This window comes from Rhinopithecus bieti, unplaced genomic scaffold (assembly GCF_001698545.2).
Source record: "Rhinopithecus bieti isolate Rb0 unplaced genomic scaffold, ASM169854v2 scaffold_15834, whole genome shotgun sequence".
Lineage (NCBI taxonomy): Eukaryota > Metazoa > Chordata > Mammalia > Primates > Cercopithecidae > Rhinopithecus > Rhinopithecus bieti.
In genome coordinates, this window is record NW_016808980.1 from 2,336,056 (window position 1) to 2,356,901 (window position 20,846).

General features: G+C 47.5%; 1 protein-coding gene across 9 annotated transcripts in view; it reads right to left on the reverse strand.

Annotated features, from left to right (window-relative positions):
• Positions 1–20,846, reverse strand: part of NFATC2 (nuclear factor of activated T cells 2) — a 187,283-nt gene that overhangs the window by 50,522 nt on the left and 115,915 nt on the right. For all 9 annotated transcript variants that reach the window (XM_017888168.1, XM_017888170.1, XM_017888165.1 and 6 more), the window contains exon 6: positions 19,581–19,721. In XM_017888168.1, coding sequence (XP_017743657.1) covers positions 19,581–19,721 — 141 coding nt within the window. The remainder of the gene's footprint in view (positions 1–19,580; positions 19,722–20,846) is intronic.

The following is a 20,846-nucleotide window of genomic DNA, read 5'->3' on the forward strand; positions in this document are numbered from 1 at the left end:
GGGTTCACACCATTCTCCTGCCTCAGCCTCCCAAGTAGCTGAGACTATAGGCGCCCGCCACCTCGCCCAGCTAGGTTTTTTTTGTATTTTTTTAGCAGAGATGGGGTTTCACCGTGTTAGCCAGGATGGTCTCGATCTCCTGACCTCGTGATCCGCCCGTCTCGGCCTCCCAAAGTGCTGGGATTACAGGCTTGAGCCACCGCGCCCGGCCGAGAAGGGGGGAAAATTCTACATGCTAATAAGCATTTGGAAACTGCTGAGTCAAAGTCGAATGGCTTTCTTCACTGCAGGACTTCTCAGAGGCTTTAACATGTTGCTGTGCAGAGTTGAACCCCTCCCTACTTTTAAGCACAGCTATTCGCATCTTCTGTGATTGCTGAGGTTTGAACCCATATAGTCTTGGCTCTTAAGATTCACCGAATGAAATCTGGGTTTCAAGCATTACTTAAACATACTCCCACCCACCTCCCCCATGAAAAATTAACATAAAGTCTTGTGATTGCTCCCTAGATGATCTTAACAAGGAACAAGCAATGAACACACTAGAGCCCTTTGTAACAATTAAGTCTGTAAGTCCTGACCTTACAGCGCAATTCCTGAAATGACTCAGCAAAACATGGGCTATGTTAAAAGGGAAGAGAACAGGTGGTTCATGTACTGACTCTCACTCTAGTGTTCCTTGGTCCCTGCCGAAGGGACCGAGTCATATTCATCACCATCTCCCCAACACTCGCAAATGCCTAATCAGCATCTCATGACAGAACAGACAGAAGTGTCAGTCAGTGGACACAGAAGTTTCCAACGGCTGCTGGTGAGGCCAAGAAAAAGCCAGAGGCTAACATCAGACATGCCCCCTGTTTTCTCAGACAACTGAGCAGGCATGTCTGATGCTCAAAAGGAAGCAAGGGAAGATCGCTGGATGGACATCGAGGAATTGGAAGCAAAGTCATCAAGACCTGAGTCCTTTCAGTGTGCAAAGTCCTGTACAGAACTAGTCAGGACAATCCTCATTTCTTTGTCAAAGACAGGTCAAAGACCACCCAACAGAGACACAGGTCCCCTTTTCAGGTAGAGGTCACCACCAGGAGCGTGACTGTACAGGCCAGGCTAGGGTCTTCATCAAAAAGTGTGTTCTCATCCACAACTGCAAAGTGAGCTTGAAGCCTGAAGACTGAGTAAGAAATGAACAGAGGAAATGGTAACATGTTGATGTTTGGTCACCCACTCCCAGAGCCTCTCCTTCCCTGAACTGAATTATTGAATTTTGCCACCAACAGCATCATTTCTTTTTCCACTTATATGAGCTTGCTTTGAAAAAAAAAAAAAAAAAAAAAAAAAAAAAAAGGATCATTTTCAGAAGTTCCTAATGGGGAGGAAAAGGAGAAAACAGTACCTGGAAATGTGGTCAGTAAGTATCAAGTAGGGCCCATGAAGCTTCCATTCCCAGCTCTCTTCCTAGGCTCACACCAATAAGCGGCAGATGAAACAGAAAATACAAAATGGCGGTGCAACGAAAAGGGCGTCACCAAGAGGAGAGTTCTCATGGACTGTCCTCTCTGGGTCAAGGGACACAACACAAAGAAGACCTTTTCCCACCTCTGGTGGGTGTACATGGCAGACAAAACTGCACCCACTGACAGCCACAGAATTCCAGCACACAGGTTCCTGAGAGTACCCTTAGAAATTAGCCAGCCCCGCGCAGGCAGACGAGGAAACTGAGGCCCAGAGAAGCAAGGGGCTGTGCAAAGACCCATAGTAGTTATTAAATCACAGCCTTTAAGCAACAACTGACATAATCTAATAACGAAGAAGATGGCTTCAAAGACAGGTCAAGGTTGTTACATGAGAGAAGCTCACCAGATCACTGCGAGGCTAGAAGGTTACTGGGAGGCTGGAGAAAGATTTCATGGGGGTGGGATCTTTGTAGCGTCACTTACCACAAAGAGTCATGCAGATGCAGATCTCAAGCCCTTCCCTGCTTTGCTGTGCCCTCAAGATACCCTGGAAGCTTCACTGTGGCCCTCAAGGCCCTGCACAACCCAGCTACTACCCTCATTCCAGCCTCTCCAGGCACTGTTCTTACCTGACTCTTCTGAGCGCTCACTACATGCCTGGCATCACTCTAAGCACCTCATATACACGGGCTTGTCTCATCTGTACAGCACCCGTAGGAGGCAGGTCTCCTCACCCCATTTTATAGGGGAAGACATCAGGCACAGAGAGGCGAGAGCACAGGCCAAGGCCACACAGCCAGACTCTGTGGGGAAGCCGGATTGGAACCCAGGCAGCCTGGCTTCAGAGTCAGTGTTCCTCGTTCAGTTTCAGATCCCTGTGCCTTGCAGCTCCTCTGCCTAGTTCCCCTCCTCTGAGCTCCAGCCACAGCAACCAGCCCTTCCTCGGGACGCCCCACAGTGAGGCGGTGAGCCGCCACATCCCACAGCCTCCCAGAGCCCAGTAAGTGTGGCTCAGGGAAAGATGTCCATGGCGGGCAGGGGGGAAATCCTGCCCTCTCCAGTGTTCTCTGCCAGGCCTTCCACAACACGCTGACTGGAACCCTGAGCCTTCGTGGGCATGTTCTGCAGCCACAACCAATTTTTGTCACCCCAGCGCTCTGCCATTTTACTCCTGTGTACCCCAAATTTCGGAGCAGACACACCCAGCTTCAAATCCCTGACTACCCCCAATGATTTGTGAGACCTTAGACATGACACGATCTCTCTCCCTGCCTCTTATCCAACATATGCAGATAATTATAGTACCCATAACTTATGGGGTCATTCTGAAGATTAAATATGGTAACAGGCCCAAGCAGGGTATTATATAAATGTTCGGGGCCGGGTGTGGTGGCTCACACCTGTGATCCCAGCACTTTGGGAGGCTGAGGCGCGTGGATCACCTGAGGTCAAGAGTTCGAGACTAGCCTGGCCAACATGGTAAAACCCTGTCTCTACTAAAAATACAAAAAAGTAGTCAGCGTGGTGGCGTGCGCCTGGAATCCCAGCTACTCGGGGAGCTGAGGCAGGAGAATCTCGAACTCGGAGATGGAGGTTGCAGTGAGCTGAGATCGTGCCATTGCACTCCAGCCTGGGCAACAAGAGAGAAACTCCATCTCAAAAAAAAAAAAAAAAAAAGTTCAACAGACATGGGTTACGGTTATTACAGCTAGTGGCAACAGAGTATTTCAACACTGTCTTCTTTATCATTTGTTGCATGTATTCCACAATGTGTTAATATTGAGAAAAACACAAGCATTTTAAAATCAGAAAATAATACACATTTTCCAACTGCATTTTCTGCTTGCAATACTTCTGCCTACGGGTTTGGACTGGAGGGAATTTATGAAGTGACGAAGTCTGTTATGTGAGACTGCAGCACGGTGCCTGATTTTACTTTGCTTTCCAAAGTGGGTCTTTTCACCATTAACTTTAAAAACACACACACACAAAGAAAAAGACCTCACAGGAATAAGAAATCAAAACTTAAACCATGAGCCAAGGGCCTATCTTCTTTCTTTTGCACTCTTTTGATACCAGAAGCTCCAAGGGCAGCCCAGGAATCTGGCCTGACCTGTACTCCCTCATGGAGGGTCTGCACTCAGTTCTGGACAAACAAGTCCCCAACAGGAAGTGAAAACCCACATCCATTGCCCTTCTCGATTTTATGCAGCATGTGGAAGACACGCTCCAGGAGGCTGGCCTCTAAGGGAAGCGCACGGTTTGCAAGGTACCTCGGGGTCATTTTCCCGGGCTCCTCTTTCCCACTCCACCCTGCATCCACGGGTGCACAAGTCCTGCGGTTTCGCCTGGAGAACCCACTAATCCCAGCCTCTGAATTGCACTCCCGTGGGACAGTGGAATTCAGAACAAATGCTGATGGGGCCAGGTGTGGGGGCTCAGGCCTGTAATCCCAGCACTTTGGGAGGCCAAGGCGAGTGGATCACTTGAGATCAGGAGTTCAAGACCAGCCTGGCCAACATGGCGAAACCCCGTCTCTACTACAAATACGAAAATTAGCCAGGCGTGGTGGTGGGCACTTGTAATCCCAGCTACTCGTCAGGCTGAGGCAGGAGAATCACTTGAACCCAGGAGGCAGAGGTTGCAGAGAGCCAAGATGGCACCACAGCACTTCAGTCTGGGCAACAGAGCAAGACTCCACCTCAAAAATAAAAAATAAACGCTGATGGAGTTTTCTCAGCCTGATGTCACTCTGTCCAGGTTCAAGTTCTGTCCTCATAGTTTACTCACTGTGTGACCTTCGAGTGGCAGCTCTTTGTGCCTCAGTTTCCTCATAAGCAAAAATGATAAAGTTTGGCCAGGTTCAGTGGCTCATGCCTGTAATCCCAGCACTTTGGGAGGAGGCGGGTGGACCATCTGAGGTCAGGAGTTTGAGACCTACCTGACCAACATGGTGAAACCCCGTCTCTACTAAAAATACAAAAAATTAGCTGGGCATGGTGGCGGGCGCCTGTAATCCCAGCTACTTGGGAGGCTGAGGCAGGAGAATCGCTTGAACCCGGGAGGCGGAGGTTGCGGTGAGTCAAGATCACGCCATTGCACTTCAGCCTGGGCAACAAGAGCAAAACTCCATCCAAAAAAAAAAAAATTAAGGTTAATCTTACTGACCTCAAGGAGATGTGACGAGAATTAAAATAGACAGTGTATGTGAAATGCTTAATAAAATTCCCAGCCCATAGTTAATGCTGCTATCATTACTATGATTTTAGAACCTGGAGTCTTGCATGTTCTGATTCCAGTAAAAAAGAATTGAAGGGTCATCCTGACTCAAGTACTTTGGTGGGTACTGAAGTTTTTTGCTTCATTTCATTGCATTAAATTCCTCATTGCAAATAAATAAAATGGCCATAGAAAGTATTTATTGGTAGGGGACTGGTTGAATTAATTATGGGCCATCTGTAATTAGTATGGAAAATCAGTAGAAGAGCACTGGGCATCCCTTAGAGTAAGGTAGATCTGTGTTTTCTAACCTGGAAACATGATCCTGTTATATTAAAAAGCAGATTTTGCTGGGCATGGTGGCTCACACCTGTAATCCCAGCACTTTGGGAGGCCAAGGTGGGCGGATCATTTGAGGTCAGGAGTTTGAGACCAGCTTGGTCAACATGGGGAAATCCTGTCTCTACTAAAAATACAAAAATTAGCTGGGTGTGGTGGTGCGTTCCTGTAATCCCAGCTACTCAGGAGGCTGAGGCAGGAGAATCGCTTGAATCCAGGAGGTGGAGGTTGCAGTAAGCCGAGATCACGCCACTGCACTCCAGCCTGGGCGACAAAGTGAGACTCTGCCTCAAAAAAATAATAAAATAAAAAGCAGATTTTTAAAAAGTGCTGCAGACCAGTATGTACAGCATGACGGCCCATAATTCAACCATTGCCCTACGAATAAATACTTTCTATGGCCATTTTATTTATTTGCAATGAAGAATGTAATGCAATGAAATGAAGCAAAAAACTTCAGTACCCACCAAAGTACTTGGGTCAGGATGGCCCTTCAATTATTTTTTACTTTGTGAGTCTATTCATAAGTCTACTTAAACTTAGAAAGCCTGTGCCCCAAGCTACTCATATGGTTGTACCTCCGGGGCTGGGCCTGAATGGGTGAGGTGAGACCTTCGTGCCTTTCTTCACTGATTCAAGAAACATGCAGCAGCATGGTGACTTTAATTTGCTTACATTTTTATTATTTTAAAACAAAGGTTTTTTTCCCCTTAAGGAAAAGGCACATTGCAACTGCCTGTTGACTTTCCTGTCTCTTGGGAGCTCTCTGGGGCCATAGCCTGAGAGGGAGGCTGGGCATGGACCATCAGCTCGGACTGAGCTCTAGCACAGCTCTACCTCAGGCCATGAGATGGGCCACGCATGCCTTCCAGCCCTCCAGGGAGCCCCAGACAGGGAAGCAGGGCAGGACATTCCACCCAGGCTCAAGAGAGACATGGACTCAGGGTTGCTTATGTCTACTGAGGTGGGGACCCAGCCTCTCTACCCAGCTTTCCTCCTCTGACTCCGTTAGATACACTGACCTTCTCTCTCCCTCCAACAGCCATACCTGCCTATCTCCAGGCCTTGGAACTTGCTGTTTCCATCTCTCAAGATGCTTTTCTTCAGATCTCCTGTGACCATCCCCTTCCCATCCTTCAGGTCCAGCTCACGGAGACCTCCCCTCATCCCAAACCATCCCCCTATAACTTTCTCTTCCAGCCTGACATCATTTTAGCTACCTATTGGTTTGCTATCTCCACCCAGCCCCAGGCTGTGAGTTCCCCCAGAGCAGAGCTATAGCTATCTCATTCTCTGCTTTATCCTCAGCTCTATAGCATCTGGCACATAATAGCTGCTCAATTAATACTGGCTGAATAAACAAACAAATTGATCTCAGGATCCTCCAGTGTGCACCCCCCAGCCAGAGTCCAGGAAACATCTGACCACTGACCTCTCCAGCCACAGGACCCTGCCAGGAGGAATCACCAAGCCCTTATTATGGGGTCCTTTGTGGGAATCAGCTGATGAGGAAGGAGCTGGGAATATGGGTGCAGACAAGGAATCAAACACAATCAGAGCAACTCAGCCCAGACAGCATTCCCAGTGCCACTGACCAGGAGTTCCGTATAATCCACCTCCCAACCCACACCTTGGGTCTGGGACTCTGGGTAGACCTAACCCCATGGAACAGGACTGAGAAGACCAAGTGTATTTCTATCACTCTGGGCTGAGATGAAACAAAGGACTTTGGTCTCTTGAGCAGATGTTCAGGCAAAATTCTCCCATCCAAAATGAACAAAGACTGGCAGCTGGTGTGAAAACAGCCCTTCCAAGTCTCAGTCAGAAGTGAAGAGAAAAGAGCCAACCACTTTGGGCAAAGGGGTTAGGTCTAGAGAAGACTGAGCACAACTCTGCAAGTTAAAAAAAAAAAAAAAAAACACGGGGTGGGAGGATGGCTAAAGCAACATCATAGCCTTTTTTGTTGTGTTTGTTGGTTTTTGAAACAGGGTCTCGCTCCATTGCCCAGGCAGGAGTCCGTGGCACTATCTCAGCTCACTGCAACCTCCACCTCCCAGGTTCAAGAGATTCTCCTGCCTCAGCCTCCCAAGTAGCTGGGATTACAGGCACATGCCACCACGCCCAGCTAATTTTTGTATTTCAAGTAGAGATGGAGTTTCACCATGTTGGCCAGGCTGGTCTCGAACTCCTGACCTCAGGTGATCTGCCCACCTCTGCCTCCCAAAGTGCTGGGATTACAGGCATGAGCCACCACGCCCAGCTGACATTATAACCTTTGCTTTAACTTCACTGCAGAGTCAACTCCAGAAGAAAACCCCTACTAGATGCAAGAAGAATGGGCATCGCTCACCCGCCCGTTTGCTGATGTATGGCCCCTATACTTTGGTTGGTTTCCTGGTTTCTCTTTGCTGGCAATTCTTTAACCCTGCGATGGAACAAAGCAGCCAGGAAGCAGTAGGGTTGGCCGTGGGTTGGGGCTGGAGTCTTAGCAGTCAGCCTGGAGGAGCTGTGGGCTCGTGTCAGCACTCCAGGAGAAACGAGCAAGCTTTTGGGAGGAGGAAGGCAAATCCGTCCTCACCCGGGCTGTGAGCATGCCACTGGGCTCAAGGCAAATGGGGAGGAAATCAAAGTGTCAGTTCATGTTAGGAAACCGTGCATGATGCTTCCCAGTCCTGGCCCTGCTTTTAAAAATTAGCCAAATAAAAATGGTTGAAGTCATTTCAGTCTGCTCTTTATGACTGCTAACTAGCAGAAAAACGTGTCCTCCCTGGAAGCATGGGCTTAATGAGCCCAGCAGATGGGGGTGGGGTGGGGTAGGTTCAGGAATGGCCCCTAGCTCAGGATTTCAGCCGCCCAACACGATAACACTGCCCAAATGGATTTCCTGAGATCTGGAAAGGAAGTCCCTTGATTCCCAAGTCTCCTGCCCCACTACTTCCTTGGTGGGCTTGGCCCCCAACCATCCCCCACCAGGACAGCCAGACCAGCTGCTCATTCACCTCCCAGCTTCTCTGAGTGCTGCCCCCCACCAAGTCCACTGTTCACACAGATGGCTAGAGCACTCTTAAACATCAACCAGACCATGCCACTCCCCTGCTCAAAAACCTCGAACAACTATCTGTGGCTTTGGGAATTCAATCCAAACTCCTTGCCATGTCTGCAGGGCCCAGCCGGGTCTGTCCCCTGTAACACCTCTCCAGGCTCAGCTCTCACTCTCATGATGCACCAGCCGCCTGGGCCTGCTTCCCATTCCTCAAATGCCCTAAGCTCATCTCCACGCTGGGGCCTTGGCACTGGGCGGTTCCTTTTGCCTGGGACACTCTCCCGGCAGTCCTTGTGGCTCTCTCTTTCCCACCTTCAGGGGTCTGCTCAAAGCCATCTCCACCAGGAAGACCTCCCTGACCCCTCTCTATCCAGGGTTACCAGATTTAACCAATAAAAATACAGGATGTTCAGTTAAACTTGGATTTCAGAAAACAACGAACACCTTTTTACGTCCCAAACTCCTTACCATTGTATAGAACATACTTTTACTAAAGAAGCTCACTGTTTGGGATTCAAATTTAACTGCACATCCTATATTTCCCCCCTAACTCCACACCCTTTTCTCTCTCGGGCCTGTGACCTGGCTTCCCTGGCTTCATAGCATTTTCCCATCTGAAAGTGTCCTGCGTATAAACAAGTTTCAGACTGTCCACCCCCAAGGGCAGAGACCTCACCTGCCATGCATCCCCTGTGCCTGGCATGGCACTGCACATAGTAGGTGCTCAATAAACACCTGGGAAATGAACACGGAAGCACCGGGGGCTGAGTGAGTGGAGCGAGGCTGAAAGGGCACACTTGGATGCTCAGTCAAGGTCAATCTTACATAGAGGCCGGATTTCAGCTCCTCCCCTGTCCCACCCTAGATGTGACTCTTCTCAGCCCTAAGCTGTCATCTATGGATGATCCCTACACATTTCAGACAGCCAGCTACTCTGGGAACTAGGAAGTTGGGGTTTCAGGCCCAGCCCTCCACTGACGAACTCTGTCACCTCAAAGAAGTCTGAAGACCACACTGTGTGACTCAGCTTCCCCATCTGTAAAATGGGGAAGGCGAGGAAGCAGACCATTAGTTACACTCCCTCCCCCTGCCACGCTATGACTGCAGGAGTCTGATGGCTCCAGGGTAAGGACAGGAGAGAAATTCACCTCTCCAGGAAGGACTCTTCTCCCAGACAAGAAACCAGCATGGCCCTGCCCTCCGAACCCTGTGTGAAGTCAACCGGGCTCCCACAGTGCAGGTAGAAGGGCAGCTGATGTTTTCTGAGCACCTACTATGTGCCTGATACTTTCAGTTCCTTGATCTCCTTCTATTGCTAAAACACCACCAACCCCATCTTAGAGATGGGAAAACTGAGTCCCAAGGTACATAGTGTAAGGCCAATCCAGGCTTCAGGTCAAGTCTGCTGGGTGATGCAAAATCCAGCCTTTGAAGTGGGAATTACACCAAGGTCTTTGGCACCAGGAACAATTTCTGATGGTGGAAATGCTTAGACACAACGAGTTTTCTAACTAAAAATTCATTTCTCTGTGGCCTCTTTCAAATAGATGCAAACGGAATGAACTGCAGGATTCTTGGACTTAAAAGCCTGTTCTTCCATGCAGGGGACCAAGTTTAGGCAACTATTTAGCTCCCTGAAAACGAGACCATTTTCTCTATCTCCAGGGCAGCTCCGGAGTTGCAATCTGGATTGCATCTTTGGAGAACAGCTTCGTGCCCCAGCAAAGCTGTGGATAAGAGATGGGTTCAGCCCAGGGGGCCACTGACACCAGGGACGTGAGTCACTGAGGGCAAAGGTCCGGAGAGCCTTAGTCATGCCCCAGCCCTGCCTGAAGTCTGACATTTCTCAGAGGGAAGCCCCATCTAGAGACTCCCATACCGGGTCTATTGTTCGAGAAAACATCACGCCGGGTACAACCAAACCCAGGGAGAGAAACAGGTGGGAAGAGCAGGTGTCCACTCTAAGATGGTTCCGATTGTTCCAGGGCACTAATTCATGGAAAAAATACTTAATTTAGCAAAAATATATATATATATATTTTAAGCACATGCATTTATATTTATTAAACAAAGCTCAAAATACAACCTTTGGGGACCTCCAAGTAATAAAGTGACTCATGTCAGGATATGATGACTCAGTGGGAAAGAGGGAATTCCACACCCACGCCTCCTTTCTAAAAAATCAATTTGTCCTCTGGACAGGTGATGGGAGCCTCTGCCATCAGACCGTTCCAAGAAAATCGTCCAGCAAAACAAAACAAAAAATTCTCTTCAAACAATTTAAGTTTCAAAGCTGAGTAATCTGATGCAGGCCAGTTTCCAACCTACGCCCCCGCGGGACACAGAGAGCCAGGGAGCTAGTTGGCCGAGCCTGGGGGCCTGAATTAAGAAGGATTTACCAGCCGAAAAATTCCAAAACTCTGTGTCATGTGAAGGAAACTTCCAAAACATTGGATCCCACCCAGGCTCAGCGAGTCGCTCAAAGTCATGGCAACCCCGTTCCTGCTGCCACATCACTTTTATTTTTGTGTCCTTAGATTTTTTCCTGTTTTGCAATGTTTTGCTGGGACCCCCGACTCCGCCTGAGGCCATGTGGCCAAGGGCCAGTGTTCCCACTGAAGCCAGGAACAGCCTGGACTTCCCAGCGTGAACTTTGCCTGAGGGGTTACACATTTTTTAAATTTCAGAGAACATCCAAATGGCTTTTCAGCAATTACTGAGAATGATAAATAGGAAAGACCCTAATTGTTCTGTTTGGTTTCTCTTTGTCCTCTCTGACATGACTAGAAAAAATTACTCTGGAGTTGATGACAAATGCTGCCTTGGGATTCTACCTCTGTCACCAGTTGTGGGCTGACCTGGGGTGCATGACTTGACATCTATGAGCCTCAGTTACCTCATCTGTAAAATGGGAATGATGCTGCCCGTTTCTCAGGGCTCGAGTGATGACTGAAAGAGATGTATTCATTCAACGACACAAATGAGCACCTACTGTGTGCTGGGTACCACTCTGGATGCTGAGGATACAGCAGCAAACACTGAGTCTCTGCTGTCAAGGAACTAAGAGTCCAGCATGAGAGACTAGATGATAAATGAACAGACAGGCAAGGTGATTTCAACAGTGCTAAGTGCCACCAAGAAAACAGAGCAGGGCAGTGGCACAAAAGGTGACAAGGTGTTGGGGAAGTGGGACAACTTCAGAATGACGGTCAAGGAGGACCTCGTGGAGGAAGTGACCTTTGAGCCGAGACTAGGAGGAATAGGAGGTGGCAGGCTTGAAAAGAAAGGGTAGAGGAGGCCAGGCGCGGTGGCTCACGCCTGTAATCCCAACACTTTGGGAGGCTGAGGCGGGCAGATCACAAGGTCAGGAGATCAAGAGCATCCTGGCTAATACGGTGAAACCCCGTCTCTACTAAACAAAATACAAAAAATTAGCCGGGCATGGTGGCGGGCGCCTGTAGTCCCAGCTACTTGGGAGGCTGAGGCAGCAGAATGGCGTGAACCCAGGAGATGGAGCTTGCAGTAAGTTGAGATTGCGCACTGGTGCCACTCCACTCCAGCCTGGGCGACAGAGCAAGACTCCATCTCAAAAAACAAAACAAAACAAAACAAAAAGATAAAGGAAAAAAGAAAAAAGAAAAGAAATGGTGGAGGAACATTCTAAGAGCACACTGAGAAAGCCAAGGTCCTGAGATAGAAATGGGCTTGGGGTGTTTGAGGACAGAGTAAAGCCAGGTGTTGCTAAGCCGAGTGGCAGGGAGAGAGTCAAAAAAGCTGCGGTCAGAGAGATGGGCAGGGGCCAGATCACACAGGCTCTTGAAAGTCACCAAAATAATCAAAAATAGTAATACAAATAATATAATAATCATTATTATTATTGCTGCTATAAATAAGATGCCATTTTCCAAAACACCAAGCTTTTCTAACTTAAGAAACACCACGCTGCCCCTCTCCTACTGGTTTTCCACCACTCTCCAATTTGTCATCTTGCTGGAGTGGAAACTGCCAATTCCATTTTAGTCGACAGCTATAAAAAGAACATTGGAGCTGGTGGTGCCGATGACCAAACTCGGGGCTAAGATTAGCCCAGGAGGCTGTCACCTTTCCTTAATGTGAGAAACAGCTGGGATTCCCCTTCCTTGGACAACTTCAACTGTTCCGCCCCGCCCCGCAGAGCCCTTGCTGGCCAAATGTCCATGGAGATGGGAACGGGGATGAGTTTTGGAAAAAAGAAGTTGAGCAACAGGGATTCCCCCTGCGGAAGGCAGCCCGGGCTGGGAGGTGAGCGCTTGGGGTCAAAAGAGCAGGACCAGTGAATGCAAGGCGAGCCCCCTCTCTGCAGAGAGCCCTCAGAGCCAGACAGCCCCCGCAGAGGAGCCCACCGTGTCTCTAACACCCCCGATTGTCTCTTGTCATTCACGCAGGAACTACATTCACCTGGGATTCTTTAGTTAGGCACGAAAGGGTCAGAAATGTATCCTCTTGATGCCAGAAACACTGGAGGATTCAAACTGCTGCCCAGAGTGCTGAAGTGGATAATTCAAGGGTCCCCATCACCACAAAATGGTTCCAGCCTGTGACTCAGAGCAGTGAAGGGTCTTCATGCAAAATTAACCTGGTTCTAGGCTTTTTAAGCCGAGAACAACAGAGTCCAAGGTGTGGGGTATACAGCCAGGCTGCCTGGGGTCAAATCCCACCACTGCCCTCTACCAGCTGTGTGATCTTCACTAAGTTACTTAACCTCTCTGTGCTCAGTTTCCATCAGTAAAATTGAGAAAACAGTAGTCTATCTTGTAGGGCTCTTATGAGGCATCAGATTAGTTACCACATACAAAGTGCTTAGAATAAGGCCTGGCACATAGTTCATTATTAATGAAGTACTAATTACTGATTACTAAATTACTAATAATGTTCATTATTAGTACTTATTACTGTTTTTTAATATCTCTTGGTTCCACGAGATAAAGTCTTACCTGTCTTTGTCTTTCCACAGCCAAAATATAATGATGAGAATAAAAAAAGCTAACACCTAATGAACATGTTCAATGTTCCGAGCTCTATGCAAAGCACCCAACCTGTAGAATCTCATTTAATCTCGCATCCCAAGAGAAGTGAATCATCATCTGTATCTTACAATAGAGGACATGTCAGCTCAGAGAGGTAAAGTGACTTACTCAGAATGACACAGCTACTAAAGGCAGATCAGTGATTTGAACCCAGGCCATCCGACCTCAGAGCTGTGCTGGCGACCACTGTGGGTTACAGCCCCCCAAATCTCTCCCAGCCTAGGCCAGCACCTGGGCCAGTATGTATCAACTGAATGATGACTATGTCCTGAGCAATGAATACTGCAAGACCATAAAAATAATAACAAAAGCACACGCCTGTAATCCCAAATACTCAGGAGGCTGAGGCAGGAGGATCGCTGGAGTCCACTATGTTGAACTCACTGTGTTGCCCAGGAGTTCAAGGCCAACCTGGGCAACATAGTGAGACCCCATTTCAGAAAATAACGATGAACATCCCAGGAGCACTCAGTGCATGCTGCTTATTTACATATTTAACTTTAGGAAAGAAGGATTGTCACTATCTCATTTTACAGACAGGGAAGCTGAGGTCCCAAGAGGTTGAATGACAGGTCAATGCTGAATATCACCTGTGGACGAGTCCCCTGGATTCTCCAAGCTAAACTGTCTGCCTCCCACGGGTGCCAGCTTAGATGAGACCACACACAGAAAGTGGCAGGCACAGGACTGCCTGCAGACATGGCCAGTAATAGGAACTGTGATTATTAGTCTTGTTCTTAACAGCCAACTTTTCACAGCTGAAACAGGCTGTGTTTTCCTGCCTTCAAGAGGTAAATATGAAATTTCTTCTGAAACCAAGAGAATAGAAGCTAGAGAATAAATGCCATTCGTACATTCATTCCACAAATGCTTAATTGATGCCCTTGGATAGCTTCAGAATAATTAAACTCCCAGAGTGCTTAAAAGCTGGCTGGCTCCTAACTCCATAAGGAACTTGGTAGGATCCAGCCTCAAACTCTTCCCTGCACAGTTCCATCAGCAACGCCCCCTCCCCGTGGAGGCTCTGCCAACTAGGCATGAGTAGGAAGTATTCATCTTTTTTTCCTTTTTTTTTTGTTGAGATGGAGTCTCTCTCTGTCCGCCAGGCTAGAGTGTAGTGATGCCATCTTGGCTCACTGCAACCTCCACCTCCCAGATTCAAGCAATTCTTCTGCCTCAGTCTCCCAAGTAGCTGGGATTACAGGCGCACACCACCACGCCCGGCTAATTTTTGTTTTTTTTTTTTTAGTGGAGAAAGTTTCACCATGTTGGCCAGGCTGGTCTCAAAATCCTGGCCTCGGGCGATCTGCCTGCCTCAGCCTCCCTAAGTGCTGGGATTACAGGCTTGAGCCATCGTGTCAGCCAGTATTCATCTCTTATTAGCATTTTCCCCACCACAGATGAGGCACTTTAAGGCCGTTTGCTTCTTGTGAAGGTCAGAAGAAGGCCAGCAGGATGGCTTCCTGGTACTGGAGATGCATCAAAGCTGGAGAGGCCGTGCTTACTTGGTCATTGACATTTCATGCCCCTCCCTTGCTCAAGAAGCCACTGTGACTCTCTATTACCTTACCCATGCCCAGACCAAACCAAGGCCATATATCTACCTGGCCATGGGAGAACTCTGTTCTGACCTCTTCCTGATCATCCAAATGTATTTCCTGGTGTTAACTAGCCTCTACCCTAGCCATATTAATTTGATCTCTGACTCATGAGAGCCTAGCAAATTCTTGTTGTACAGCATATTTTATGTTGGTCCATCACCTGAAAAATAAACCTGCCCCAAAGTATATCAAGATACTCAAAAATGCACCTCTTGAATCCATTATACCACACAAAGGCCTTAACCTTAGGCAACAGCAATAACAAGAAGTATTCACTTACATTTATTAAACACTTATTACATGCCAGGCATTGTTACAAGTACTTAACACATATGAACTCTTAATCTCAGGGCCAGCGCATGGGTAGGAATGTCTTCATCCTCAATATACAGATGAGGAAACCGCTGCCCAGAATGGCTAAGTAACCTACCCAAAGTCATATGGCTAGAAAGGAGTAGCACTGGCTTTTGAACACAAGCAACCTGGATTGAGAGCATGAGTGTTTACCTAGCTGACAAAAGAAATGCAGGAGGTATTCATTGCTGAGTGGCTTTTAATACCACAGAGATGGAAGCAGCCTAATGCCCAGTAAAAGGGAATACAGTTAAATCAAGTACCCAACATGATGGAATGCAAAGCATCCATTTAACATCAGGTTCCCAGGCTGGACGCAGTGCCTCATGCCTGTAATCTCAGCACTTTGGGAGGCCGAGGCAGGTGGATCACCTGAGGTCAGGAGTTTGAGACCAGCCTGGCCAACATGGAGAAACCCTGTCTCTACTAAAAATACAAAAATTAGCTGGGTGCGGTGGTGCATGCCTGTAATATCCCAGCTACTCGGGAGGCTGAGGCAGGAATCACCTTGAACCTGGGAGGTGGAGGTTGCAGTGAGCTGAGATCATGCCACTGCACTCCAGCCTGAGTGACAGAGCAAGACTGTCTCAAACAAACAAAAAACCCCAAATAAAATAAGGTTCTCAAAGGATATTTATTAAATAACTGAAAATATGTTCATGCTGTATTGCTATTTTAAAAACAGGATTAGATTGGGCATAGTGGCTCATGCCTGTAATCCCAGCACTTTGGGAAGCTGAAGCAGGAGGATGACCTGAGCCCAGGAGTTAGAGGCCAGCCTGGGCAACATGCCAAGACCATGTCCCTACTAAAAAATTAAAAAATTAGCTGAGCACAGTGGAGCACATCTATAGTCTCAGCTACTTGGGGGGCTGAGGTGGGGGGACCGCTTGAGCCCAAGAGGTCGAGGCTTCAGTGAGCTATGATCATGCCACTCAGCTCCGACCTGGGTGACAGAGCCGGTGTCTCAAAACATTGTTTTTTTAAAAAAAGGATTAAAAGTATATATACAAAAAGATTTCAGTGTAAATAGAGACCACTCAGGCAACAGCCCTGTGTGGCTGGGTCAGCCCCTCAAGGCAAAGCAAGCAGAGGCCAGGCCTCCTCCCTGCACCCCACTTTGCAGGACGGCTTAGGGGAGCTGTGCAGGCATTCCGCCAAGCAGACGCTGGGCCTGCACTGCTGAGAGCACAGGGGAAGGCTTAAGGTAACCCTGATATTGATTTTTCCTCATGCTCTTCTTTTCCTTTCCTTGTCTTTCCTGAAAATTTCTAAGCCATAGACCAGCAGTTGTTGACCAGGGGCAATATTCCCTGCCGGGGCAAATTTGGCAAGGTCTGGAGGCATTTTTGGTTGTCATAATTTGGGCCGCGCTACTGGCATCAAGCGTGTGGAGGTTGGGGATGCTGTCGAACACCCTACAGTGCCCAGGACAGCGCCCCTGCCAAGTGATTATCTGGGCCAAACTGTCAATAATGCTGAGGCTAACAATGTGGTATAGACCAGGGGTCTTCAACCCCGGACCACAGACCGGTACTGGGCACACAGCAGTAGGTGAGTGGCGGGTGAGTGAGCAAAGCTTCATCTGTATTGACAGCCACTCCCCATCACTTGCATTACCACCTGAGCGCCACCTCCTGTCAGATGAGTCTGGAATTAGATTCTCATAGCAGTGTGAACCTGACTGTAAACTGCGCTTGCAAGGGATCTAGGTTGCGCATGGCTTATGAGAATCTAATGCCTGATCATCCGTTACTGTCTCCCATCACCCCTGGATGGGACTATCTAGTTGCAGGAAAACAAGCTCAGGGTTCCCACTGTTTCTACATGATGGTGAGTTATATAATTATATTATATATTACAATGTAATAATCATAAAAATAAAGTACACAATAAATTTAATGTGCTTGAATCATCCTGAAACCATCAGCCCACCTTTCCAACCCTTGGAAAGAACTGTCTTCCATGCAACTGGTCCCTAGAGCCAAAAAGGTTGGGGACCGCTGGTGCAGAGCCTTCTTGCCTGCAGCAGACTCTACCTTCATCATCTCTGATCCCTCAAGCAACGTTACTCCTCAGCTCACTCCTCAGCTCACCGTGACCTGGGTGCATGTGATTCAAATCACCAGAGGCCCCCCATTCTCTGGACTCTCAGGCTGACCTCGGGCTCTGTGACCTTCATAGCATGCAAGGGTAAGCCTCTGCTTACCCTTCCCACATCTCCTTCCCTTGGTCTCCAGGGCACCAGACCCCCCTGGTTCTCCTCCTCCTGCTGTGGCAGCTCCTCCTCTGCCACCTTTAAAGGCTGTGGCTCTCAGCCTCTAAGTCTCCCCTTCTCACACTGGAGGCCATCCTGGGAGGTCAGAGCCAATTCCCAGGACTTCACCTGGGATCTCATTGCTGACAGCTCCCAAGATAACATCTGCAGCCAGGATCTGGTTTCTTAGTCAAGACCACGTGGCCACGTACCTCCCAATCTCTTGCCTTTCCACAGAGGTGAGGTCATGGTTCATCCAAGAAGGCCCATGGGTACAGACTCAGCACTTCCACTTCCAAAATGGAACCCATCCTCCCTGCCCAACCTCATCCCCACACAGACCTCCTCTCCTGCGTGCTAAAGCTCAGCTGGCCAAGCGCACCACGTGAACTGAACAATCTCAACACTCAACCTCTTCTCCTTCCCCATCCACAGCAGCTCCAGAAAAACAGCAGCAGCCCCTGCCCCTTACCGAGCACTTCTGGTGCTAAGTTTACTTGCTTTAATTCATTCAGACTTTACCTTTGTGGTAGGCACTGTCACTGTCCCTGCTTTTCAGGTGGGGATAGATGAGGGAGACTTTCAGCAGGTGACACCACCAGTGAGTAGCAGAGCTGCCCGGGTGGCACGCAGCCTGCCTAGTGGCTGGCCTTGCCACCTGCATTCTTAATGCCTCTCTACACCACTACATCCCATCAAACCTCAGTGACATCTGCCTTCTAAACCACTCCCCGAAGCATCCCCAAAGGGATCCCTGTGGCATCCCTGTATGCCACAGCCTTACTTAATACCTTTTTTGTTTTTTGCAAAGGCGTCACCAAACCCTTTTAAAATAAATTCTGCCTCCTGTTATGCTTCCAACTGTGAGAATGCAGTTATCACACCCCGGTCACATGTCCAGCCCATCCCAAAAGGATGATTTGTGTGAGATTGGAAGAAGCATTCTTTGCCTAAGACAGTCTGCTTCTACCTGCCAGAATTTGTCTTACTAATGTGTAAACTGGTGATATATTCAATTTGAATGGTAGCCCTCAGAGAAGGTGCCCTTGTGCAGTGCACAATCCCGCCAACTGGACAACCCACCTGTTATGTTCTCGGATTGTTCTAAGGACAATAAACAGACAGACAAACATCAACACCTCTTTGAAGTAACCTACTGAAATCATGTCTGTTAAGGAAAAAGAAAATTGGTTCTAGTATCCAAAATAAGTGTCCCAAGTTATTTGAGCTAATTTCCTTCTAACAACACATTTGTTTCATTAATTATTGCTTAATCTGATATTTTCCTACTTCAGATCAGCATCTTTTCTACCACATACCCACTGAAAAAGACACTGACAGTGCACCAAAGAAAGAATACACCTGGTGAACAAACAAAATGTTATGCCTCTCATAGCAAGGAAATGCAAAGTAGAAAGAAGTACCAATTCCACAATGATTTTTTGGGGGGTGAAACTATGACTGACATGACGGAAACGTCAATTTGTAGATTTCTGGAAGGTAATTTAGCAATATGTATTTAAAGTCTTCAGAATGACTCTCCAAAATTCCACTGCTAGGAATAAACCCTAAATAGACTAAAAAGATATACATATAGATTCATGTACAAGATTTATTAATCTTAGAAGTATAAGATGATTAACTGTAGAACTACTTATAATAAAAATACAAGTAGCCAATATCAATTGGCTTATGCTGTACTTGTCGCTATTAGAATTACATGACATGTATTAGTTCATTTAACCACCATGACAACTCTATGGGGTAAGAAATTTTGTTACTATCATTTTATATATGAGGAAATTAAGGCACAAAAAGGTTAGGTAATATGCCTCGGATCACAGAGCAAGCAGATAGCAAAGCCAGAATTTGAACCCAAGATATCCAGGGCCAGAGAATGCATGCTTTATCACTTTGCTGTTTGGCCTCCCTCCTTGATAACAGCAAAAAGTTTTTTAAATTTCCTTCCTTATGTAAAAAACGTAATTTTTAAAAAAGGGTTGAGGGTGGGGGATAATCTTATTTCCTGTCAAACTGACCTAGAAGAGTTAAAATGTAGAATGGCACATTCATGCAATGGTGAACGGTGTGGCCATCACAATCCCTGAAGATACGCTGAGTGAAAAGAGCAGGGTATAAAACTGCACGGTGGGATCTACCCTCCAAAACCAATGTTGTGTGGAAGAAAGAGATGGTCACTTTTGAATGGTTCTAGGGGACAGAGAAAGAGCTCAAAAATCCACTGACCTGTGGTCTTCTCAGTAAACACGACTTTGGACTCAGCCGTAAAGTTCTGCCCCGTGAGGATCATTTGCTGGCCACCATAGACCAGGCAGCTGTCCGTGTCTTGTCTTTCAACCATGGGCAGCTCGTGAGCAGATCGCTGGGCTGCAGGCAAGAGAGAGAGAAGTCACTGTGATGAGGGGAGATGTCTGCTCAAAAGAGGAGGTCTGATTTCATGGTAATGAGACATGACATGCTCTGCCCACCTGTGTCACCTGTTGTTATCTAAAATGTAGAACCATCACCCCTGACAATCAATGACTATATAAATGTTATGCCTTGTGAAAGTGCTCTAAGTCATTTGAGCTAATTTCCCTCTAACAACACATTTCATTTTCATGAATCAAGGGACAGAGGCCTGTTCTTACAGGAAGCCAGAGGCTGCCTGTTGTCCTTATAAGGAGGACAGGTACATGAGAATTGGTTTTATCCTTTTATAAAGGGATGGGCAAATCAACTGCTTTATAAGAGGTTTCCTTTGTTAAAATATATCCTTTCTTTGTACATTTGATGTCAGTCAAAACATGAAGGCATCATGTATGCTAAGCTTGGGATATAGTACCTGAAGGTTTAGACATATTGCCTTTGGAATTCATTTATGATCTTTAACATAGTCTTTAAGATATCCATGATCTACCCCCATGATGTCCTTTTCTAGAACTCTCCCTCATTCACTCTGCTCCAGCCACACTTCTAGAACATTCTGTCTCTCACACATACTCAGCACACTCCTACCTTTGAGCATCTGCACTTTCTAGTGTCTGTCCTCCCCAGTAACCTACATGGCTCCCTTCTCCACTTCTTGCAGGTCTCTACTCAGTGTCACCTCCTCTGAGAGGCTTCTTTAACCCACCCCACCCCCTCCCCAGAGTTAAAACAGCAGTACCCAGCCTGGTCCCTCTCTCTCATTCTCTGTCACCTTTGCTTTCTCTGTCCTACTTTGCTTTTCTCCATAGAGCTTTTCACTTTCAGATACATTATATATAGCTTGTATTGGTTTATCTTCTTTCATCTTTCCCCTACTAGCATGTAAGCCCAGGAGGGAGGGGCTTTGCTTTGTGTACTGCTGTAAGCCTAGGCCAGGGGTAGTGCCGAGAACCTAGGAGACGGACATAGTAGTTGGTGGGTGGATGGATGGATGAGTGGATGGGTGGGTGGGTGGATGGATGGATGGGTGGGTGGATGGGTGGGTGGATGAGTGGGTGAGTGGATAGGTGGGTGGGTGGATGA